This window comes from Callionymus lyra, chromosome 11 (assembly GCF_982586985.1).
Source record: "Callionymus lyra chromosome 11, fCalLyr1.hap1.1, whole genome shotgun sequence".
Taxonomy (NCBI): domain Eukaryota; kingdom Metazoa; phylum Chordata; class Actinopteri; order Syngnathiformes; family Callionymidae; genus Callionymus; species Callionymus lyra.
This window is the reverse complement of record NC_141828.1, coordinates 15,047,308-15,064,710: the sequence shown is the minus strand read 5'-3', so window position 1 is coordinate 15,064,710 and position 17,403 is coordinate 15,047,308. Positions and strand designations below refer to the sequence as shown.

The window sequence follows — 17,403 nt, the reverse complement described above, 5'->3', positions numbered from 1 at the left end:
ATGACGACCTATTTTTTTTTAGGGCGTGGCTCATCGATACTCACCTGGTCCACATTGATCCAGTTTTATTGGCCGACATGCGTTCATAATACCTGCTGGTACTGCGTCTTAAAGTAGTCACAACCCTCTTTCTTTCCACCAAGCGTACGTTTACCATATTAGGACCTTGAAGCGCATCTCAGGTTTGTGAAAAAAAAAAAAAAAAAATTGGACTGGGTTGTTGTGTCCATATATGGTACTTGTGAACTGTGACCCCGCCCACGTCAGGTGTTGACGCACACCTTGAACAAACGATGAAGACAGAGAGCAGACGATTAAAGGAAGTAGCTCTGGGAAAAAATATATGCATTTATAGGATTCTTCTTATTTTTTTTATTTTTTTTTTAAGCCAACAAAAATTGATGAATCATGCAAAAGAAAAAAAGATTCACTTTGAGTTCACCTGGACTGGCAGGGAGTGGTCGGATTCTCTTTTGGAGGTGTGCTCAGGAAGCTCCGCCCCCAAGGGCTGGGAGGTCAACCTGTTTTCCTTCCTTATGTCCCTTCAGCTTTTTCACTTGCCATTTTCCTTCCGCTGCTTGTGTCGCCTACACCATCAGCAAACATGGTAAGTCAACTCTCCGAAAGCTTAAAAAAAAAACAGCTCGTCTTTATCTGAACCACCGAGATCTAAACTGTTGTTCATGTTTTTGTTTTATCAAACTTTTTGTTGCCTGAGAAAATTTGAAAAAAATTGTGTTTCTTTGGAAAAATGATATTAGAATATACTCAGTTTTCAAAGTAACATAATATTTTTTTTAAGGGGGGTTGTTACAGTTTTAATTTCTCTGACTGAATTGTGCGGGTTTCGGGCGTCAAACTTGTTCTGAGCTCAGCCCCCTCAGGGCAGACTCTCCTGTGCTAACTTGTTCTACCATCACAAGAATGTGACGAGGCCTCTGTGGGAAGTTCCGCCCTCTCTGTGCTGCCTTTTCAGCAACGTCTCTTGTTGCCGAATAACTTCCTGTTTCTTAACATGTCTTTCTTCTGCATTTTTGTTGGAAAAAAAAAAGCACAAATGATGAAAGAAGTCGCCTGCCGTGTGCAGCGTTTATTTACTCCTGTCGTCACCTTCCTAAAAAAAACAAACCTGCCTCTTTCTCTCAACAGACATCTGGTGTGAAAGTCTCTGACAATGTGAAGGATTTGTTTGATCACATGAAGGTTTCCAAGAAGAACCTTGACCCTGACCTGCGTCCACGCATCGTTATCATGAAAATCAGGGACGGGAACATCATCGCTGACGAAGACGACATTTTGAGGGAACGTCAAGCGAAGGACGACGCAGACATCTTTAAAACGTTCCTGAAATATTTCAAGGAGGATGCATCTTGCTACATGTTATACGACTGCCATTTTGAAAGAAAGGGCATTTACAAAGAGGAAATTGTCTCTATAATGTGGTGAGTGACGTTGTCCGCTTTTTAAATCCATCTTTTTTTCTTTGGTCAATGTTGTAGCGACAATGTCATCCCTTTCGTTTTAGGTGCCCCACAGAGGCTAAACTAACAGACAAAATGCTGTACGCCTCGTCGAAAGATTCGTTCAAGAGGGTATTATGTGGTGAGTGTTTTATTCAATACATTTTCATTAATATGCGACTGAATATTCTTTTCTTTTTCTTATGTGCCTCCCAGGTGTCAAACACCATCTGGAGGTCAATGATTTTGGAGACATCTGTACCAGGAAAGGCTTTGCCGATAAGCTAGGCTACGAAGAGGATATGAACAAACTTGAGGGCCACGACGTCAATGAATAAGCATTTGTTGACACCCGACCCTTCAGACGCCTCCTTCTTTTTAAATCCACTGAATCAGATTCGCCTCAACAAAAGCCTGTTTACACCGTTTTATAAATGATAAGTTATAATGTATAAACTGTGCTGAGGTCAGTCTGTTGACTGTTACAAATTTATAGTTACCCTTTTTAGCAATTCAACAAATGCCATTTAGATTTTGTCTGTATTTGCGTTCGTAAAAAACGGAAAGAGGACTGTCACTATGTGGGGGAAATGATCTTGTACTGCAATGCTTTCAGTCATAATAGCCACCTGACATTTTTGCTTCAATTAAAAAAACAAAAACATTACAGCTGGACTTGTTTCCGTGTCAATTTGTATGTGAATATTTTGTTTTATGAGGATCCTGCCGACCACACACAATTTCTGGACACTTTAGGAAGAAAGTTTGTTGATTTTTCATGGAAAGTGCCACGAGAAGGGATGGAGTCAAAGTCCCGATCTTAATAAGTAGAAAACCTGAATCCAAATTTCATCATAGTCCGGATAAACTTGGGATGAGATGCTTTCGAAATTGCATATCAAGAAAGAAAACAAGAGTTTTCTCCCCCCAGTTTTGGCGTAAATCTAGTGTAATCTGTTGTGTAAGATATATAGAAGATATTATTTGGTTGCAACAAAAAGGTTGGCTCCACAGAAAAGGGCATTTCTACTGACTTAAGTAAATGTTATTTGTAAAGTGCTATAACGATCAAGGACAATATACAGTTAAAAGGCCAAGACAACCGAGAAAAACACAGGAGTCCTAGAAAATCAAGGAAAAGCCTGCACAAATAAAAATGTCTTCAGATGTTTCTTGAATTAGTCAATAGATCATCAAACACAGAGGGAGAGGAAGATCGTTCCAAAGCTTAGGAGCAACAGTCTGGAAGGATTTCTCTCCTCTGTTCCTGAACCGTGTGCAAGGAGCCATCAGTAGATTCTGATCCACAGACCTCAGAGCCCGAACTGGGGTGTAAGGCTGGATCAGATCAGTGATGTAAGGAGGAGCCTGACTATAAATATATCTAAAAATAAGAACCAGAATTTTAAAATTGACCTTGAAAGAAACTGGCAGATAGTGAAGAGTTTTAAGGATCGGGGAAATGTGAGTTCTTCTACTAGAGCGGGTCAGAATTTTCGCTGCAGTTTTGTATCAACTGAAGGCAAGAAAAGTGTTTTTTTATGTGGAAAAGGTGTGATTCTAACTAGGATCATAGAGGATAAAGTCCATCTCAGCTATACTGGAGGACACCTAGGATATGTTGCCGGTAACCCAACAATGATTGACACAAGGGAAGCATGTTTATTTATGAACCAGATGTGACTTTCGTATATTCAGAAAAGGGGGAAAATGTTAATGTACGGGACTCGCCATTATAGAGATTAATTCAGCCTAAAGTGGTAGCGTGTAGCCGAAGTGTCGTTTCGTATCGGTAACGACCACTTCAATGTAGGCCAATCATCCCACTTCTGATGCCATCTCAAGTGTCCCCTGAACTGACACGAGCGGTAAATGCATTTTAAAACACGATGAACCAAGAAAGGGAAGCACAGAAATCCAAGCTGGTGTTGAGGCATCTTAGATGTGCTCCATAATCGCTCGCTGGTTAGATGGTGAAGGACTGTACTTGTGCTGAGACATATAGAAAACCACTCACACTTAAGAGACAATTCTATCAATAGAATACTATATAGTTGGGAAGGAAGAGGAAAAACCACAACAGACTGTTACACTGTAGTTTATTCATTCATTCTTATTATGAGTTATTGACCAGCTGTAGAGGGGAAGCAGGCCCGGGGAAGGTTCCGCACCATTCAACCACATAGAAAAATAATAACATACAAATTAATTGCACAGGTCGATGCACGTCTGACGCACAACCAAATTCCCTTTTAACACTGAACTATGGATGCGATGTGGGGCGGGACTTTTGGTCGCGGGGCTTAAATATCGTCTGACATAGCCAGAATTTTGGATGGAATGTGGGTTTTCGTAAAGATCCCAGATCTTTTTTTTGAAATGCTTTAGAATGGCAAACATTTGGTTCCTACAGCAACGATTTACAGTACAAAAAAAAAAAGGAAAAATTGTTTTGGAATGCATAACTATGGTAATCATAAGGCATATTTGGCAGTTTTGTGTGTCGCTGGATTTCTCAGACGGATGTTCCTTCCTTCAACTCGGTAAAGTCGCCCTGAAATCCAGAAGAAAAGACGAATGGTTTCAAATGGAGCAATGAGAAGAAAAGTGTGATCGGATTCAACGACGCTCCGAGGCGACTCACTTTGCCATCCAGGTGCTCCTGTAGTGTCTTCACAGTGTCCCTCTCTTTGGTCAGCTGCTCCTGAGTGGCCTTGAGAAGCTGCTGGAGTTTAGTAGCCGCTTGGCCCAAGTCTTTGGACAACTTCTTCTCTTTATCCAGACGCTCCTGCACAAACAACCAGTAGGACGTGAGAATTAAAGCAACCGGCCACAGTTCGACACTTATCCTAAAAATCTAAATTATTTTTTTTAGCTTGTGTGGTAGGACAGAGCAGTCGGGATTCTCTCAACCTAGTAAGGCAAGGGCTCAAAAACGTGAAACAACACTGCCCAACTAGCTTTCCAAATCCATTTTTAACGCAATTTTTATTTCCTAAATGCTTCATCTTGCGGCTTCTTTGTAGAGTGTTTTTCTAGACCAGGGTCACAAAGCGCTTAAACAATCAAAACAATACCTAATAAAATGCTTAAAAAGGTCAAGACACCTCAGAGAAAAACAGAGTTTGTGTTGTGAACATGTACGTCCCCGTCTCTTTTTCAGAAAGCATTCGAATTTCACAAAATGATCGTTCAAGAGTCCTTGGACAGAAAACTCATGAATCTGGTCTGCGTTTGGCTGTCGCTAGCAGCTAATCGAAATATATATCATAAAACTATAAGCATTAACAAAGGTCAACAAGTTGCATCTACACACAACGTCACGAGGGACTGATCACATGACGTGTGTTTTGGGTGTGGTCACACTGAATCACCTTCAGCTGAGCCACATCTTCGGTGTCGCCTTGAGGCGTCTCCGTGGAAACTTTCAGTAGATCCAGTTGAGCCTGAAGTTCTGTGATGGTAGTCTGGGCCTGGCAGGGAAACATGTTTATTCATTAAAAATAAATACACCGATCAAGACCGAGCCTTGAAAAGAGGAACCAACCTGCTCCAACTCTTCCGAGAGCTTCACCCTCTGACCCGCCTCGCCGTGCAGCTTCTCAGACGTCTGACTCAACTCCACGTGGACCTGAAATGAAAATAAACTCGTTCTTAAAGTGACTCAAACACCAGCTAACTGCTGCTGATCCTGTGCAGGCCCTCTTGATCGAAAAGGTGAAAGTCGACAAGATTAGTCGCAGTTGAGAAATGAATAAATATGCTCAGTCGTTGTTAAATAAATATCTGAGGAGCATGCTGGAAAAGACAGTGTTGGTTAGTCGTGTGTACACAATAGAAAGAAAAAAAAACAGTGATTAGCACAAACAGCTCCTGTGTCAGAGGAGTACTGGATAGACTGGAAATACCGTTCTGAGGCGTTAATGAAAAAAAAAAAGAAAAAAAAAGTTTTGAAATTATGTCATGGGCCAGTGCTCTTGACAGGAAGTGAGGGGTGCTTATTAACGTCGGCCCCCTAACCTCAGTCGGGCCATTCTGTTCTTGCAGACCCGTCTTTGTCATCTCGCCCAGCTGTTCCTTGACCTGAAACAGGAAGTCGTTACTCATCACCGGTGGCACCCATGTGGTAGTCGACTTCCTGCCGCTTCTTCGAATAACGTATCCCCCCCCCCCCCCCCGCTTCTCACACAGCCGCGCCACCGAGTACTTTGGAGAGAGTCACCTGGGAGAGTTCCTCCTTGTGTTCCTGGGCCTCCTTCTGGGCCATCGCCAGCTGGCTCTGACTTTCCAAGAGCTGCTGCTTTAGCTGAAAAAAAAAAGAGTTGAAACATGATCACAGGATTGCACTGACGGCTGACCAGTATGAGGTGAAGAAAGCACAATCAAAGAATTGTGGGTGGGAATATGTAGTAAAGAGTTAAATAAGAGTGAGTTTTACTAAATGATGACCGATTAAAATACACCGATGATTTACAAATTCACATATAATAATCTTTCATATTGTTGCTTTAAAAAAAAAAATGTATCGCCCAAGTTACAAACCAAGTTCGACTCAAGATCAGTCTCTGAATCTTACCTGCGCGACTGATTTGTTAGTCATTTGTCATTTTTTCTGATTTGTGTTTGTACCCAAAATACAATTTTTGCTTTGTGCGCCATTGTTTTTTTAAATGCCAACATTTACCCCCTCTATTTCTTCCTCTATTAATATTTTAACATAGTTTCCATACCTCATATCATGTTGAACAAATCAAGATAAAACTACCTTGCAGGTGAAGGCAAGTCTGTGGTCATTTAAAATCTGATTCCAACTCAAAGGAAGGTTGTCATTATGAAATAAAATTAATTTATTAATAAGTTCACATTGTGTGTAAGAAGTTCCATTTATTTTGCCGTTCACTCGACCATGTACCTGCTCCAGTTGTTCAGAGGCGATCTGCTCGTCCGCCTGCTTCTCCAGCTGGGCCTCCAGCAGCATCATCTGTTCCTTCATCTGCGGACGTCCAATCAAATCGTTTCATACCGACCAATGATATTCAATGGCACATTTTTCGCCATAATCTGGAAAAACAAACCCACCTTTCCGATGCCTTCGTTTTCCGCCTTGAGCGCCTGCGTCTTCTCCACGGCCTGGTCGAGGAAATACACATTTTGTTAGAATAAATATAAAATATATCTTTAAATATACCATAATGATTAAATCAAGTGATTTTTGCTCCACTAAGATGAATCAATTAATCTTGTAATTGTGAGTGAAAATAAAGAACATTTCTATCGAATCCTAAAATAGCTTCTTGTCTGGTAAAATATTCAACTATTTAAGTCACTTTGTTCTGCATTCCTAGACTAAAGATTTGGGAGATTCAGGCGTACCGCTCTCAATTGTTCCTCTGTGTCAGCCATTTTTAACCTCCACACCTGCTCCTCCTCCTCCACACTTTTCTGCAAGTGCTTCAGCATTCCTTCCTGGAAGGCAAGAATCCCATTAATATATGTATATAGAAAACATTTTAAGAGATTCTCTTATATACCGTTTCTGCCAAGACTGTCCTGTACTGTTCGCACTCAGCCTGCAGGGTGCTGTGGCTCTCTTCTGCCTCTTTTAGTTTTGTCATCAACTCCTTAATAAACAAAAAAAAAAAGAAAAGACATACACCTTCAGAAATCCTGATCAACATTTTCCATCTTGATGATTTGAATGTGGACGCACTGGACTGCTGGACTGAGATTCTTGGCATTGTTGGACGAGAGACTCTTGAGCTTTCTGTGTGACTTCTTGCAACCAGTTTGCCTGCAGACCAAACGGTCCCAAGTTACTCACAAAAACAGAACCAAAAGACTTTTTGGTAGTTGGAATTTAAAAATGATCATGTCCATACCTGCTCCGTCTCGATGGATATCTGTGGAAAGAGTGTTTGGAATGTTTCTTTCGCTTCGCTTTGGAAAGCTTTCAGCTGTGCCATGATATTCTGCAAAAAAAAGACAAAAATTAAATGCAATTTAGGTTAAAAAACAAAGAAGAGTAAATACTTACTTCTTCAATGTTCAGTTTTTCAGTTGCTTCCTTCAGCTTCTCTTGGAGTTGTGTAACCTGGTCGTCCCTTTCACTTAAACTAGATCACAGAAATAAAATTAAAAAGTGAAGCATGAATTTCTGATACTTTACAGATCAATGATATTAAGCATTTGTCCTCCTTCGATACACAATACATAATCCCACTCATCCAAAGTAAAAGTCTGCAATAATCGTTTAACGTCACAAAACGGGCTGTTTATTTTATTCACCTTTTATGCTGTCCTCGTTGGGTTGAGTAGGACCATAAAACTAATGTGATAATATTTGCTAATATCAAATTACCAAACCCAAATATTTCTTCTTACTCAACTGTAAATATACAATTTATTGGACCCATTTTCCCCATTTTATACGTTTGTATTTAAAAAAAAAGTCCCTTTATATCAGATTTTGTCCTTAAATATGATTTAAATTTTGGGTATTTAAAGAGAATGAAACGGTCAAATTAAAGGTTTTAGAAGTTATTTCGTTGCCCCTGATTTAATCAGTAGAACACATAACATAAGAAGGATAATCTTTATTGAATCAACCCACCTCAATAGATTTGATTTTCTGATAAACATCCCTTTATTTAACAGCATTTAAAATGTTTGGTTGTTGAAGGCAAGTTATCCGACTATAGAGTCAAGATGAATGTATTCATAGTAAAACCAGTGGTTTCTCTTTAAATATAACTCACTGCACTGTTTGTTTTACCTTTTTTCTAGTTGTCCGACCTCTGTAGAAAAATCTGACTGCTGCGAAAACAACAGAGGGTGAAATTTGTTTGTTAGTGTGTATCACAAAAAATAAACAATCAATTCAAATTGCACTTACTGGTGAGTTTTTAAGTTGCGCCATTTCATCTTTGACGGCCTTAAGCTCATCCTCAAGGGATGTGACGAGGCTGGTATCCTCGCTGCAAAAGATTTCCAGGTGTAAAATAAGTCACACAGAATCACACTCTTATATAAAATATACAAGAATAGAATGCTGACAAACCTCTTATTCTGTTGCTCGAACACAGCAATTGTCGTTTCCTTTTTAAGGGGAAAAAAAGAAATAATTAAAATAATAGACTAAGGATATCAAAGTAACTATGATAAAAAACTAAAAGAATATTGGAGCAGAAAGATAAATTCTTTTGGTTATTTTAAGGAAGGATTGTTACCGTTAACTACAACCTTTATCAGCATTTCTCTTTCTGGTTAAAGGTTAAGGATGCTCGAGAACAAAAGGACACCATTAGGATTGTTGGGAACACCTACCGAGGCTGCCTGTTTAATCTGCAACTGCTTCAGATCCTCCTGGAGGGCACTCAGCTGCGTGTCCCGGTCCTGAACGCTGCAGGGGACGTCAATCATAGTCATTAAACAGTTGTAAAGCAGCTGTAAATGCAAACATGAGGGCAGAACACTCACTCGAGCTTTAGTTTTTCGAGTTCTTCAACCTTTGAAATGGAGAAGAATACAAACATCTGAGTACGTCTGCAGGCAGGGGGGGGGTGGGGGGGTCATTCCAAGACAAGGTAAACTGATAATGATACCTGTGAGTCTTGCTGTTTGTCCTGATTGGCTTCTAGCAATGCGTTGATGGAGGCCATCTGCTGCACGAGCTGGCTTTTTTCTTCCTGCACCTCCTTGAGCTGGACGTTCAACGCCTCCACCTGAGCACTGTGCTCGGCCTCCAGTTTTGTCATGCGGACCTGATATTCTGCAAGAGGAGGATTACAGTTTCGGTTATTTTTTCCTGCCATAAAGACGAGGCTAAATTAGGATGCTTCCCTTTTCCCCCCTAAAAGCCTAAAAGTTTTTTTTCTACATTTTTCAAAACTGATATATTTTTTGTCTTCAGTAAGGCCTAACTTAACATTATTTTATAGATTTGTCTATTATTAACAAGTTAATTTGATGTAGGTATCAGTAATGAATTTAAATGTAAGAATTAATAATACAATTTACTTCATTTTACTTAAAGAATTGATTTCAAAACGTGGGAAGTAATAAAAGAGCATGGGTTTCAGACAAAAAAGTTGAATCGTATACAGTTTTGACTTAATTCGATTATGAAGAAAAAAAAACAGAAATAGTTGTGAAAATGTTAATTAAAAAAATATATATATATATATATATATACACTTAAATTAGTGTGCTTTATTTTATTTTAAACTTAAAATTTGTTTTCTCCTGACTATGTAGTCAATATGGACAACACACACACACGCGCACACACACACACGCACACGCGATTATGAAAGAAACTTTTCCTCCATAGTTGCGCTTACAAAAAGTCTTGCAAGTCATTCAAGACACAAGCACCCAGTAAATGTTTCCATCCAACAATGAATGAAGCGGTTATCCTCAGACCTGAGAGGTTGTCCCCTTCTTGCTGGGCATTATTCAAAGATTCCTGAAGGCCGTCGTTCTTGGTCTGAGTGGTTCGAAGCTCCTCGCAAACCTCCTCCAGTTTTCTCTGCAGCGCCTTTTCGCTCTCCAAGTGACTGGCCTGTAATTGTTAAAAACAGATTCGATATCCATGTGTCAACGAAAGAATATTATTACAGTAGTTTATATTTTATCACCAAGAAAATACACATATATACAGTAATATGACGCTTTATACAGTGTTTTCACAATCTCTCAAGTTGTCACGGATGCCAACTCAGAAACTTATAGAGACTATATTTATAAACTTTCTTAGTATTTCCTACTTAAAAATGGGATTTTATCTAGTTAAATTGTAAGAGAAAATGTCCATCTCCGACAAGCACAGGACAGGCAAAGAAGTGCACAGACACGTCTACATTCCAGCTGCTTCTCTGAAGCCTTTTCCCCGCAGCCTCATTCACCGAATGGCCACATTCCAACCCAGTCGCAGGATGTGTGATTACAAAGCACTTGACCATCCCATAACATTATAGGGTTTGCAGACTGGTGGGAGATGTCAGGGTCTCAGTTTACATGACGCTCTGTGAGCACCAAGTAATGATAACTCGCAGGAATCATCTTCTTTCTTCCGTGGAAACCCGTGTCGGTGATCGAGCAACACACGATGATGTGGCTAACCTGCTGCACAGAGAGCTGCTTCTCCACCGCCGAGATTTTGGTCTCCAGCTCCTTCCTGCTGTGTTCATCTGCATGGCGACCTTCTGTCTTCTCTCCCAGCTCTTTCGTGAGCTTTGCACATTCCTGACGAAGCTTGGCCAACTCTGCGTTTTGTCTTAGAACAACCAAATACTTTAACATAAACACACGTACAATTGTAAAATAGTTTCATGTTATAACTTGTATCAGATTTTCTTTCAACTCGTCTCATAATAGACGTAATCTAGATCCGTCTAAGATGGTTGTCTTGAAATGACGTCTGAAAGACACTGAAGCTAAACATAAACAAGTAGGATTTTTTCAGAAACAATGCCTTCAAAGAAAACTCAAGATACCATGGAATAAGTATTTGAAGCCCTAAAGATGCACGTGAAAAGAACATTAATATTTACACTAAGTCGATAATAATTCAATTGCTGATCGACCAGAAACAGACAAAGATAAAGTTAATTTGTTAAAGGAAACTGACTTGCTCTCAGCCTGGCTGGTGGCCTGGTTTAGAGCATCGCGAAGGATGGAGTTCTCCTGCTGCAGACGGGCCAGTTGTGCATTAGGACCCTTTTCAAGCTGGTCCTGCAGGCCCAGGATCTAGAGGAGACATTTGTTATTCAAATCAAGTAACAAAAAGCTATTTTTGGCCAGAGTCAAAACATCACTCACTTTGGCGTTTTGACTTTGAGTCTGGGCCACTTGGTCCTGGTAGCTGGCCTGCATGCGAGCTTGCAGGGCAATGATCTCCTGCTCTCGCTTGCTCAGCTGGGAGCTAAGCCTCGTCTCCACGCTGGCCACCTTGGACTTCTCCGTGTTCAGCTCCTGACAAACACATAAAAAAGTCAATTTGTGAGTGAAAAATGGAAAATGAGGAGAAAAGGCAAATATTCAATAACACCTGAATAATGTCAAAAGCATGTTTTAGATTATGAATGAAAAAATGTTAGTAAAATATTGATTTACATTGAAAGTTAATCGCTCCATTTCCTGAATAATATATACAATGTTCATCTACTTGTCACTTTCTATGACCTGAAGTGTATTTACATATTCAGAAAAGGGTATGAATCATCAAATAGGCTGACAAACCTGAACTCTTAATCGTTAAAAAACAGCCTTTGCCAATGATTTTTCATGATCACCATTTTCACAGCTCTTCTGCCACCTTGAGGCCAAAATACAAACTTGCTTGTGCAGTCTTTATTTAACGTAGGGCTTCAGAACTATCCGGTTACATTTTAAGCTGTACCGATCACGATAGGAAGGGAAACGTATTCACCTTGGTCACTTCCCGGAGACGGTTCTTCGCTGCTGTGGCGTCCTCTTGTTCTGCCGCCAGTTGCTTCTCTCTCTCCTCCAGTTGTTTCCTCAGCATGACCAGGGGGTCGCCCTTCTGAGTGGCCTGGAAAAACGCCTACGATATGAGAACTGGGACCCTTTTGGATTTCACCAGAGAATACAACAAAAAAAAAAGCAGGCACTCAGACCCGATGACGTACCGTTTGCCACGAGCCTTGGATGATGCCCGACTTTTCCGAGAGGATCTCGATAAGCTTGGAGGCTTCTCCCTCGCTGAACACCATGCTGCGGAGCGTGGACACCAGAGACTTGTAGGGCAAATACAGCGGTGCCTCCGTTGAATTCACCGATGGCACTAGAACACAAAAATAAAAGATTAGGGGAATGATGAAATGGCTTTAAATGTTGGAGCGTTGTAGCGCCAGGCGGAGATACGCCTTTGACAAGCAAACTGCAGCCTCTTCTTCACTCACAGTGAGAGTCTTTGTTGATTGACACAACAGGGCAGAAACGTTGGAACAAGCTGGCCAAGTGTCAAGAGTAACCCAAGAGTACCAATCATGCCACACTTGCCATTTTTAACCAGCAAAGTATGGCCCGAGGACAGTGTGCTACTACACTGGTGCAGCCCTAATAAGACTGAGTAAAACCATAAAGTTGCTTAATTAGAAAAAAAAAAAAAAGTACAATTGCATCTGGTTTATGTAATGTTTCATCATCATTTCTATTCTCGAATCCTTGCGTTTTCTCCATTAACACGGCAATGAATAATGATACTGAAATATAAAATTCAATCCTTGGTTAAGACACAGCTTTTTCTTTAAAAAAATTATACTTATTATCAAAAAAGCTAAATAAAAAATAAGTGGATCATATTAAAATCAATTATAAATACAATCAATCCTTCTCTTGGTTCCATGTGTTTTTATGCCCAATAGACAAAATAGTCCCAGTTCACAATGTTGACCTTTCAAGAAATGAAACTCAACAAACATGTCTTCAATAATCAAACCGATGAAGTGAAAAGAAATGGACGACGACCATCATATGTTATCACATGGAGCGAGACGTTATGGATTTGTACCCATTAAGGCTGAAGTGCAGAGACGCACAATCACATCTGTAAATCATTATCGCAGCAACAGATGTGCAGCTAGAGGAGGATTTATTATCATCTCCTGCGTAAACATCAGCGTTTTTCACATAGTGAGTCACGATAAAAATCATTATTTATCTACAAAACTATTTTAAATGGAAGTGGGCCTTCTCTTATATGCCGACTCACCGTTTTCATTCTCCTTATTCTTCTTGGACCCCTTCTTTTTAGGCTCCTGCGCTTTTGTTGCAAGAGGTGCATTTTGCTGAGCTCCCACCGGGGGCACTGCCATCACGGGGACATCTTTAGTGACAGATTCGAGGACCGGGGCAGACTTGGATTGAGCTGGTGCTGACTTGGCTGGGGCAGCAGCAGACTTGGCGGACTCCTTCGCTGGCACCGGAGCAGATTTAGCTGACTTCGTGGATGCGGGCGCAGCAGAAACCGCCTGCTTGGTGGCAGACTGTTTTTCAGGGGCCACTGAAGCCGTCTGTTTCGCTGAAGAAGCCTTTTTGGGGGATGCAGGTGAAGATTTGGCAGTTGCAGCAGGATCCTTGGATGGGGCTGGGTCAGATTTAGCACTTGGAGGGGCAGACTTGGCGGAGACCGGCGCTGGTTTGGTTGGAGCGGGAGCGGATTTCGTCGGGGCCGGAGCCGACTTTGCTGAAGCAGGAGTCGGTTTGGATGCGTCAGGAGTCGGTTTAGCTGCAGCAGGAGCCGATTTGGCAGCAGCAGGGACAGACTTGGTGACAACAGGGGCAGCTTTACACTGGGCAGGTGCGGAAACGGGGGCTACGGCTTTCGTTGGGATATTCGTTTTGGCGGATTGAGGGGCCGCGATCACTGCTGGCTCTACCTTCGCCGTCTTTTTCTTCTTCTTCTCTTTCGGGGACGGTGCAGGGGAGGGATCGGCGACAGCGGGGCTTGGTGGTGCAGATGTTTCTTCTACGGTGGCGCTAGGCTTAACCTCACCAACGGGGGCAGACTCACAAGCGACCACTGGCGAGACGGCGAGCTCGATAGCTTCATCGGCGGTCTCATCATTGCTATCGGGCTCTGGGATCTTCCCGTTGGGTTTGTCTTCTTTCTTCTTTCCACGGCTCTTCTTCTCAGACACTTTCTCCTTCTTCTTTTTCTCAGTGCGAGCCGTTTGGATCCTGCCCTGCTCCATGCGCTGCTTGGCCAGAGCCTCCTCGTATGAAGTCTCCTTCATGGAGAAAGTTGAAACCAGAGCGATCCCCACGGCGGAGATCAGCATGAAGCTGCCAAACACCATCATCCCAAGGGTCTGGGGGTCGTAGATATCCATTGTTGAAGTTTTTTGAAAACCTGGCGTCAGAAAAAAACAGGACAATTAAATACTCAGCAAAGAGGAATTCAGGGTAACATTAATATTATAACTGACAAACGAACTGAAATGAACTAATAAATCTAGGGAAACTTGAATTAAAACTTTGTTTACCAATTGGATTTTATGGTGGGATTTGTTCCTTGTTATACCATTATATTCAAATGCCTAACGAGAAGAAGATGTTACCATTACTCGCCTTAAGATGTCGCTGTTTTCTCCTGGTATAAATGCAACAAGGATATATTTTTCTGTATTTGATACCATTTACTAGGAACAGAGAAGATCTTTTTAGACAATTTATTAATAGAAATCTATATAATTATTATTAAATAATAATGAATAATTGTTATTAATTCTATATAATTTTTTGGGGGCCGAGATCTTTCCATAATCAAGGATTTTTTATTTATTTAATACCATTCAGTAGGAACAGAGGAGATCTCTTTCCGATACAATAAGTACAGTAAATAAATTACCTTTTTAATCAAAATTTAATTTCAACATTTAATCCTGAAATTGAAGATGGGAACAGCTAACTATTGGGATCACATAATGTTAATGTTAATCTAAAATTGAACAGAATGACAATTTGAAATTAAAAGACAATCATAATGTGAACAAATAATTAACAAAATACATTGCAATAATAATAAATTTCAATTGGTTGAAACAATCATAGAGTAGAAACCAAAACAAAAAACTTTATAGTTTCACCTGAACTGAAACTAAACTAAACTGAAAAAGACAACTAGTTTTTAATTTGAAGTTGTAGAACTATTTAAATGTTTGCTCTTATTTAACCCAGTCCAAAATAAAAATTAAGCAATTATTTAAAGTAAGAAAGACACAGGTTTTTTTCTTAAATAACCTCATATAAAAGGCAGGTCAAAAGATGGATTTCACCGAGCAGGGAATTGACACTTGAAGATGTAAACGTATCCATCACCTGAAGGATCACAAAAGACACAACTCCATGTTTAGCCTGAGGGCATGGAATGTGGACCGAGTAGAGGAAATGTCATTTAAAACAAACCACAAACGTATAGAAACAAAAAAAGAAAAAGAAAAATGGCTTTATTGGTTATTTTTAAGATAGAATAAAGAGTTTAATGGATCGAAGTTGAGGTAGAGTCCAGAGTCCCTTTTTCTTTGCAGGGTCTGTGAGTTGGACTTTTTTTTTCTTTTTTTTTTCCCCCTTTTCTGGCTCCTAAGCTGTGATATCACACGTCACTACATCTCCACATTGAGGTTAAAAAATAAAACTAAATAAAATGAAGAAGTCTAAGGTAAAGTCTTCATGAAAGTAATCTTATGACTGATCAATGTTAGGTAAACTTTCACGACCGAGTATTTAACAACCAAATATAGTCTTATGTAAATGTTAAATTAAATATCTATAAAGGGTTACCTTGCAATATATATTAAAGAAAGTACTTTATGTGGATACTTAGGTAGACTATAACGGTTCCATCTAGAAGTTTTCTTTTTTTTTTTTCTCCACGTCATGCAGAGAACATGTACACGTATACGATAGACTTGGTCCAGCAGTGGTTATGTAAAAAGGCACTTCAGTCGTTGCACTGATAATAAAAAACACTCTTGTTTACAGTAAAAGATCAACTAAAAGTCACTTTTTTAGTATAAACTCACCGACCAAAGTTTCTTGTCAACTGTCAATTGGGAAACTAGCCAGAGAGACGAAAGGGTTCAATGGATAAAAGACGGGAAAATCCCACTTTAACGTCAGCAGGATCCCTTAAACCAGATGGAATAATATCATAGTGGAAATAGAATTAACAGTAAAGGGTTAGCATGGAAGCTAACCTTATGAATCAATGGGACTTGTCTAGCGGTTTTTTAACTTAAACGCGAACAGAAAAAAACCCCATTTAAATCAATGCAGTTCACTCTTAAAAGAATCCACGAAGGTTTTAAAATGATCCTCAAATCCACTATTATTCGTTTATTCGAGGATTTTTTTCCGAGCTAGCTATCTTTGGCTTGAATTAACTATATTAAAAAAACCATTTTTTCCACACACTTACGTCGCCGGGGATGAGGGAGCGTCTGCGTGGATCAAAAGGAATGGAGAGAGGGAAGAAAGACGATGGAATGAGTTTTGGGTAAAGCCTCCTTATTGTCCTGCTAACTTGCTTTTTTTCCCCCCCTCACTCCGCTGGAGAATCTGGTCTGCTCCTGTGAAGTCGTGGCACTTCGAGCTGGCTAGACGAGCTGGCCCTCTGCCCCAGATAGCTAGCGTTAACCTAGAAGCCTTTTGATTGGTCGAAACGAGCACATACCGGAAACAGGAGTTGTGGGAAGTGTAGTTTTTTGCTAGTCTTTCGGTTATGAAAAAAAAGGCTCAGTTTATAGTTTTTTTCCCACTCACACACAAAGATGCCTTGTTTGACTGCTGAGTTAAAGATGGTTCTTTGAATAAGCGAACATTTTCACCACGATTTATACGCAAGAGTGAATTTACAACGTGTTTTTTAAAAACTTTTTAAAAAAAAGAGTTTTAAATATAGAACACAAATTCAACATATCCTTTATTTACAATAAATAAATAAAATCAATAATGAATTTTGCTAAAGCCCGATATTTTTTTCAAAAGGGAATAAATATAAAATGGAATCTACTGACTCCTTCAAGAAACATCTTAAGATGTTTTCATTTGTTCAGGCTTTTCCTTGATTTTCTGGAACTCCTGTTGTGTAATCAGTGTTATCTTGACTTCTAAAGTGTATACTTTATTGAATATTGTTTTGATTGTTTAAGCGCTTTGTGACCCTGGTCTAGACAAATAAAAATTACTTACTTACCTACTTACTTACAATAATAACAAGGTAAGGGTGAGTGTAATATTAAAGTCTATATCATGATTCATGATTTGTCCCTGAACTGGGGTCTATTAATTTATTCCAATAGTTGATTCAATAAGTAATTTGTATTATTATCGTTCATATTATTATTCAAAAACCAGAGATCTCTAATTATGTCCATTTTTATTCATAAACTTTCTCAATTTCCCTCCAAATATGATACAA

The 17,403-nt window shown here is 39.9% G+C and overlaps 2 protein-coding genes across 5 annotated transcripts; one reads left to right on the top strand and one right to left on the bottom strand.

Moving 5' to 3' along the window:
- The first annotated feature begins 436 nt into the window (after positions 1–436).
- On the top strand, positions 437–2,135 carry cfl1l (cofilin 1 (non-muscle), like). Its single transcript, XM_087802573.1, has 4 exons — positions 437–607; positions 1,150–1,442; positions 1,526–1,602; positions 1,677–2,135. The coding sequence occupies exons 1-4, from the start codon at positions 605–607 to the stop codon at positions 1,796–1,798; spliced, it is 495 nt and encodes a 164-aa protein (XP_087658699.1). The 5' UTR covers positions 437–604; the 3' UTR covers positions 1,799–2,135.
- A 1,407-nt stretch (positions 2,136–3,542) lies between these two features.
- Positions 3,543–16,622, bottom strand: rrbp1a (ribosome binding protein 1a). 4 transcript variants are annotated; one of them, XM_087802291.1, is made up of 27 exons: positions 16,402–16,622; positions 13,195–14,334; positions 12,110–12,264; positions 11,890–12,012; positions 11,280–11,432; positions 11,089–11,207; positions 10,581–10,734; positions 9,882–10,020; positions 9,062–9,228; positions 8,937–8,965; positions 8,784–8,859; positions 8,518–8,555; positions 8,353–8,434; positions 8,233–8,282; positions 7,495–7,573; positions 7,340–7,429; positions 7,171–7,251; positions 6,992–7,081; positions 6,834–6,926; positions 6,540–6,590; positions 6,373–6,453; positions 5,683–5,766; positions 5,481–5,543; positions 5,008–5,091; positions 4,835–4,933; positions 4,105–4,248; positions 3,543–4,014 (listed from the first exon to the last, which is right to left on the bottom strand). In XM_087802291.1, exons 2-27 carry the CDS (start codon positions 14,312–14,314, stop codon positions 3,976–3,978), a joined length of 3,483 nt encoding a protein of 1,160 aa, XP_087658417.1. In that variant the 5' UTR covers positions 14,315–14,334; positions 16,402–16,622; the 3' UTR covers positions 3,543–3,975. The 4 variants fall into 4 exon arrangements, with proteins under 4 accessions (XP_087658417.1, XP_087658419.1, XP_087658418.1 ...); XM_087802293.1 differs by having other exon boundaries at positions 8,233–8,270; XM_087802292.1 differs by having other exon boundaries at positions 8,233–8,273; positions 16,402–16,621.
- Between the last annotated feature and the right edge of the window lie 781 nt (positions 16,623–17,403).

What these genes read in the sequence shown, in the direction of transcription:
- rrbp1a (XM_087802291.1), bottom strand. Translation starts at nt 14,314, where the DNA reads ATGGATATCTACGACCCCCAGACCCTTGGGATGATGGTGTTTGGCAGC. An exon ending in TTCGAGCAACAGAATAAGAG is followed by an intron (nt 8,435 to 8,517) that starts GTTTGTCAGCAT and finishes AATCTTTTGCAG; the next exon opens with CGAGGATACCAGCCTCGTCA. An exon ending in TATCCATCGAGACGGAGCAG is followed by an intron (nt 7,252 to 7,339) that starts GTATGGACATGA and finishes TTTGGTCTGCAG; the next exon opens with GCAAACTGGTTGCAAGAAGT.
- cfl1l (XM_087802573.1), top strand. An exon ending in GAAATTGTCTCTATAATGTG is followed by an intron (nt 1,443 to 1,525) that starts GTGAGTGACGTT and finishes CTTTCGTTTTAG; the next exon opens with GTGCCCCACAGAGGCTAAAC. An exon ending in GTTCAAGAGGGTATTATGTG is followed by an intron (nt 1,603 to 1,676) that starts GTGAGTGTTTTA and finishes TGTGCCTCCCAG; the next exon opens with GTGTCAAACACCATCTGGAG.